We start from the raw sequence: 7,412 nt of genomic DNA, 5'->3' as shown, positions 1-7,412 counted from the left end.
CGAGTTGTAACTACAATTTGTCTTGTAGAGTCCATAGCATCGTAACTGTTCACTAATATTGTACAGCACAATATAAATAGTGGTGCACTTCCATAATTCATCCATTCCTCAACTTTTATTTCATTGCATATCTCACGATTGTCTACCTTGTCCTATTCCTGCCTAGAGCACACTTATGATCTCCTCTACGTCTAAATAAAGGATTTCTTCTTCGTTTTAGAATCTCTCTCATAGCATACCAAGGATGTACTCATCCAATTAAAGTAACACACAAAATCCCCTCATATTACATACGTATAGTAGTATCAATGTACTTTTAACAACTTAGTAGTAATTAATATAATACATGCCTTAATAGGGTTTGATAGCAATATTAATAATAGAGCACAAGGGAAATTATAGTTTCTATCATCATTAATAGCAACTAAAATATAGTTCATACCACATGATGCCAATACTAAGATATTAGCATTTATATTTGTATAAATTCAAAATACAGACTGTTACAATATCGTACTCATGATACAGTAAATGCCTTACTATCATATCATAATTCTTTTTCGTTTGTTGGCTAATGAATCATTATTCTGAAAGCTAATTTACATTACAGAATACTGATACTAATAATAAACTACTGTAGTATCAATATCAGCTACAGACAGACTCTTACAATACTGTACTGGATCATTTATAATAATATAATATGGTACATGCCTTAATAGGTTTGATAGCATACTGTATAGTAGAATTACAAATGCTGTATAGTCCATATTGCACAGAAATTTACTGTACTGCGTAAAAGAAAAGAAATGCAGACTGCCAGATTCTGTTGTTACTCCTGGCATTTAATTGTTTATATAGTGGTAGAGTAATTGTAATAAGATTGATTACGTCATTGTGGTTGTCAATTTAGCAATGTGATAGCTCTACCAGTGCATCTTCGATATGTTAGTTACATAACAGCACACAAATTGGTGATACTGTAATAACCCTCCGATATCTATTCATTGACTGTCTTATTCCTGCACAGACAGTAGAGAAGAAATTAGTTAACTTAATTTGCTTATCCATGCTATACCTGTCGATAGTTCAGTATATTTAGAGACTATGACCGCCAAGGAAAATTTTGAAGGCTTATTCCGTACTGTCATAGCAGTATTACTATGCTAGTGATGGTTTACATAACTAATCTAACCTCGGGGATAGTGGCATACGCGTACGTACTGTGCATTAAAATATAACAGATGTTAGTAGTACCCAGCTGTCCAAATTCGATTGCACAGGAACTAAAGCATCATTCTTGCATACAAAACAGTAATTAGTACTAGCGAATAATAGCCTATAGGTACAACATAATAGGAATGAAAAATACTGCCATGTATACTCTGCATTGATTTTTACACGATCTTCGATTCGATCACATCATCAATACCTACAGTATACGACGCCTTGCCTACCCACTCAACTGAAATTCAAATCTTATACAAGGAGTAATCCTTCTTAACAATCATAAACACCGCTATTTTTGATAATAGCAAAAGTAATTGAGATATGATAAATATTATTTAGTTGGTTGTCCTTATTACAGTTATAACATAAATTGTCTTTCCTATCAGCAGCAAAGCAATACCGTATAATAATGATAATAATAATAATTCCCTAATAATAATAACAATAATCATCGTAAGAATTATAATGAGGCGCAATATTACAAATACTTGTCGCACTGAAATAAAATTAAATCTGTCCTAGCGTATTAGCTTCCTCTAACTTATCATTTGTAGACAACTGATTCGTCCATGTAGACCTAGCACATTGAAACTTATGTGTTCTTGATCCTTTCATATTACTTATCTAGTCAATATATTTATCAATAGAGTCGATATGCAGATATATAAGACAATATATTGGCAAATCAAAGTTAGCGACATAATCCCTAATTGTAGTACCCTCTATCCAAGTTAACCGTATTATTCGATATACCTGCTATTACTTGGTAGAAAGTATATAATCAAGAGAATAACTATCTTAAAGCAGTAATTGTCATGTAGATTTAATCATATACAATCTAGACTAAAACATAATTAGAATTAATCACCTAAAAAACAAAGCGTTACATACGTCTGATATTCCGTATATGTCTTTAAATTCAAAGTAACAACAAAACAAGTATTGATCATGTTAAAGAGTAAGATCTGATTACTCGCTTATAATCAGTCATAATTTCTACTTTATCAATTAATGGTGGATCATAATGTTGAATATTTGCATTGCATTCATTATAGATTGCTCACATCATTTAGCTTTATGACTTGGTTGTTACTGACGGGTTATCAGTAATGGTTTTACTGTTTAGTTTCTTCATCACTGGCCTCATCTTGGCCTTCCTTCTCCTTTTCTTCATTATACTGAGTCAGCTTAATCCTTTCTTCATCAGTACCATCCTCGTCTAAATCTCTCTGTACACTGTTAGCTACGCCATAGGTCAGGTAGATACTGCCACCTAAGTAAAATAGATATCACATTTTAAATTTGAACAAAAAATCAACGGCATAAACTTTGAATAATTAGATAAAAACAATGATATAATATAAATTTTATTGTACGCGTACGCTATAAAGCCATTTGTATCGTAGATCTGTACTATAACAGAAATATAGGTATTCAACTAAAATCCTCTTTATTCTGATATTCACACAACATTCAAGTAATAAAATGATTTAAAATCAATACTAACTTACCGATAAACATCCAAATGCCAAATCGGATCCAAGTAAAGAGTGTCAATTTCAAAATTAAAAAGGTGTTACAATAAATAGCCAAAATGGGTAGGCCAGGGACCAAGGGAGCTTTAAATAGCAATTCTTTCTGACTTTGTGGCTGAATAGTAATGATAACAATGAAAGCCACACAAGCCAAACCAAAGACGATAGTCAAGATGATAGCCCAAGCTACAAAATTGATTATAAATAAATTAATCTTTGCAATTTGATCATGAAACTAAACGCTTAATTAATTTTTGCTCTCAAATATTTATGTTACATGTAGTAAAGTCTATGGATCAAGTAAATCTTTAACATATCAAAGCAAATTAGAATATATGTTAGTGCTTTAAAATTTTTATATTTACCTAATTTCTGTTCAAGTGCCCAACCACCATAGATGATAAGAGCATTGAATGAGAACATGAAAATAGTCAAAAAAGCTATAGACCAGTTGACAACTAATGAAGAAGTCCAGTTAGGAGTATCATTTTTAACGGTCGATTTAAGTCGATTGGTGTAATGGCCAACTTTTGCTTTCTTATCTAATGTCTTAGCTTCTTCCTTAGCTTGTGCAACTTCCTCGCTACGTGCTGACTTATATTCATCCGCATATTGCATTTCATATTCAGTTTGTGGTTGATAACGTAAGATGAGAACGGAAGTAGATACTAAAGTATAAGCCAACAAGGTACCAATAGACATCATTTGAATTAAATCCTCTTCAGTAAATATACAAGCTAAGATACCAGTTAGGAAGCCTGCACTCATGGTAGCAAGAACAGGCATTTGGGTACGCTTGTAGACTTTAGCAAATACCTTAAAGATAAGACAATCTATAGCCATAGCGTAGATGATACGTGGCATTGGGAAAAGGGAACCCATCAAGCTAGCAGTTAGACCAGCGATGGCACCAATGATGATGAAATATTTAACACCTGGTACACCACGATCAACAAATACCTGTTGCAAGGAAGCTGCTTTGGATAAATCATAGTATGGAACCATCAAGGTCATGACCATGGAAACAGTGAAGTAGCACAAGAAGAGGATGATTAAAGAGGTAACAATGGCAATGGGAATGGATTTCCTTGGATTTTTAGCTTCCTCACCGGTAGTAGCAATAATATCGAAACCGATATAGGCATAGAAACAACTTGCTGCACCTGTAGTTACACCATGAGTACCGTAAGGGAAGAAGGCTTTTTCACCGGTCCACAATTGCGGTTCAAAATAGAAAGCACCAACACCCAAACTGAAGACAACAGTCAACAAGGTACACGAGTTCAAAATGTTATTCAAAAGGGCAGATTGGCTAACACCACAAGAGATGACACCGCTAAAGAAGATGGTGATCAGTAAAGCAATAAAATCTGGATATTTAGCCAGACCGGGTGCGTCCATCTCGCCCACATAGCGCAAAAAGAACATACGTATAGCATTGTGAAACAATGTATCAATGTAAGAACTTAAAGCACGAGAACAAGCGGCGGTCCCAATGACATATTCCAAGATCAGATTCCAACCAATGGTGAAAGCAACAGCCTCACCAACTGTAACGTAACTGTATACATAGGAAGAACCTGACATACAAATAGAGAGAGAGAAAAAATGTACGGCTAGTTAAGTAAATGGCGGTATCATGATGCTATCGTAGGAGCAATGAGAGTGTGTTACGCTATGCTTTATGCAAAAAGTTAAAATTGCGAAAATTGGCACATCTTTGCAACACAGAAGTATTTAAACAAAGAATTAAATTTTGTATGCGAGAAATTTTAAATTAGGAATAAATTTATGCGCAATTGTAAAATAACGATAATTAAAAATCGATGTATTAGTATATAAATAGAATTTATGGACTCTTTACAAGTTATATGAAGTAAACAATTCTACACTTATAGTTTTATGTATATACAATCTATAAGCTGTAGCTTGGCTTTACTGTATTCTAGGAGAAATCTAGACAAAGTAGAATTATTTAATTCCAAATCTAATGCGTTTCATTCAGTATACGTCGTAGTTAATAAATTCTTATACCCTAGCCAACTTGTCAAGTCTGATATTAACTTATACTGTATATGGGAGTTTAAACCGTCTGTTCGTAAGGGTCCGCTCCGTAGAGACTGAATACATTAGTAGCAATATGGCTGGATAGGAACTCGTGTTCTAATCCACCATATGACATTACCTACTTCTGGTACTATGCTACATCTGGTGATTGAGAATCGTATACAATATGACATCGATCACTTTCATAATTATCACGTATGTTGATACAAAATGCTAATAAATAAGCTGAAAGTATGGCACTTTTTCCTATAAGATGTAAAATGTTGTACAATACTATTTTTTAAATTAGAAATTTCCCTTTACTATCACTAAACTCAAAGCTAAATTACTTCCTAATAGTTCCTATATACAGTATATCTGTCCACACAAAATACTGTAATATATTGATAACACTATGCTATGCCACGCCACATCTGTCATCTATTGTATTAGATAAAATATAGCCAAATAAGCGCACGCTAGTCAAATTTTATAAACCGCATGGGCCTCATACATTTGGATGTAGCCGCAAAAATATTAAATTATTTTACGGAATGTAGCTATCTTTTTGGTATCAATTAATTCAATCACACCTTTAAATAATCATTTAAAAGCGTATAAGATTGCATGTGTCTATATAAACTAATTCATAAAATTGGCGACATTATAGATTAATTTATAAATGAAATAGTGGATAAGCTAGACCTACAAATATTTAGAATTGAACTTGTGAATTATTTCATTCAAACTAAATATGCCTATCCTGCTACGAAAATCAAAAATTAAGGTATGATATTATAACATGAAAACTATCAGCGGACTATTATCAGATGGTAAACTGGTTTTAACTCATTTTCATTATGGCTATTCCATAAATCTTTGAACAATAAGGTGCATCGCGTTCAACATTCCACGAGGAATTTAAAGGCAAGTGCCGTGGGCGTAATATAGTCAGTTTTGGGACCAAGTAATGAAATTTTGATCGAAAATTTCGAAAATTAGATATACCATCTGACCTGACTAATCTACCGACTACGAGTAGAACTACATTTTTCGTGGAAGTCAAATAGTAGTAAAATATTTGTCCAAAATAACACAAGCAAGGTAATATTTAATTCTATTACTTACTGACCTGTTGTTTTAGGCACACGAGCACCAAATTCTGCATAACAGAGACCGGAAAGGATAGATGCAAAGGCAGCAATAGCAAAAGAAATTGTAACTGCAGGTCCTGCAGTATTTTTAGCCACACCAGCTGCTACGACAAATACACCAGTTCCCAACACACTTCCAACACCAAGTGAAATTAAATCAGCGGTAGTAAGAGATTGCTTAAGTTCTGATTTGCCTTCAGGATTGGGTACAGGTTTCAATCGAGTGAAAGCATTACGGTAAAACGCCCAGCTGCATTCTGGGCATCTTACTTTTTCCTTTACTGGTTGTTCGGCCATTCTACTTGCGGCAAAGAAAGATCTTTTAGTAAAATGATCTATCGAAGATACTTCTTATTAGAAGATAATTATTAGATTCGCAACAGGTGGACAATCCTTGGATTTCCTCACCTCTGCTTATTCTATGAAAAAAAAATAGAATTCAGTACATGAGTTACTCTTAATTTTTCATTCAATCGATAATACTCTAATTACGTTAGTGCTAGTTGATCAGTTATCAATTTATTAGTAAGATTATTTTTGTGATTACGCTATTTAATATTTAGTCAAGTTAAAGCTTGGATTCTCTAAAATGCTATACTAATGGAGAAACATATTTCTATCTATTGCATTTCTGTGGTCTAGTCATTAGCATTTTACAAAGTAAAAATCGATCAATGTTGAACTCACCTGCCAAGTAGAAATGTGACCGATATTAGGTTACAATTCGGGTACTTATTTAAGTAAAAATAAATACTTATAGTAAGATAGCATATGCCATTTGCATGCCAGCATTCAATTGATTGGTTGTTGACAGTCTGCAATCCATTACGGTCAAAATCTTCTCCTTTACTACCATATGTTACGGCATGTCACTAATCACTATATGGCACTATAGAAATATAACTTAGTACTGTTGCCTATTTAAATCCAGTACACGAGTATCTTTATGTGAGAGGTATCAAAATTAAGCCACACTATGGAATTTAGATTTCTATAGTTCCTACCACAATGACCTATTGCGGTCATGATTGATGAATGTTACGAGAATGTAGCAAGTGCTAGCAATCAATCATGTATGTAGTTAATTATGTCCTAGTAGGATTGTAATATCTTGACTTCTATGGCCTATATGCCTTGATAGAATGAAATACGCTTCTTAATATAGTCGAGCATAGTGCAGTCACAAAACTGTAGTTGCTCATTTATCTACTACATACAGTACTTGCCATTATGCCCAGTAAATTTCATATTCAAACTTTTTCATTAGTAACAAGCAAGGCAGTCCTTCATGATTTACAATATTAAATTTAAGCTTTACTAACAATAGCTATTAGGTTAGTTTGTGTGATTACGGCAAGGAACAATTTGTAAATTTAAGACACAGCTTTTCGTACAAAGTTGAAGCACGGTTCGAGGATGTTTACAATCAAATAAAATATGCGTACGC

The 7,412-nt window shown here is 33.5% G+C and overlaps 1 protein-coding gene across 1 annotated transcript; it reads right to left on the bottom strand.

The window, feature by feature from the left end:
• Positions 1-3,431: 3,431 nt before the first annotated feature.
• On the bottom strand, positions 3,432-6,154 carry TRIADDRAFT_11420 (uncharacterized protein; the record flags this gene model as incomplete). Its single annotated transcript, XM_002113340.1, has 2 exons — positions 3,432-4,345; positions 5,944-6,154. Coding segments are annotated over 2 exons (1,125 nt in total), but the record flags the coding sequence as incomplete, so codon positions are not given.
• Positions 6,155-7,412: the final 1,258 nt, after the last annotated feature.

This window comes from Trichoplax adhaerens, genomic scaffold (assembly GCF_000150275.1).
Source record: "Trichoplax adhaerens TRIADscaffold_6 genomic scaffold, whole genome shotgun sequence".
NCBI lineage: Eukaryota > Metazoa > Placozoa > Uniplacotomia > Trichoplacea > Trichoplacidae > Trichoplax > Trichoplax adhaerens.
Note: the sequence above shows the minus strand (reverse complement) of the source record. Positions and strands in the feature narration are given on the sequence as shown.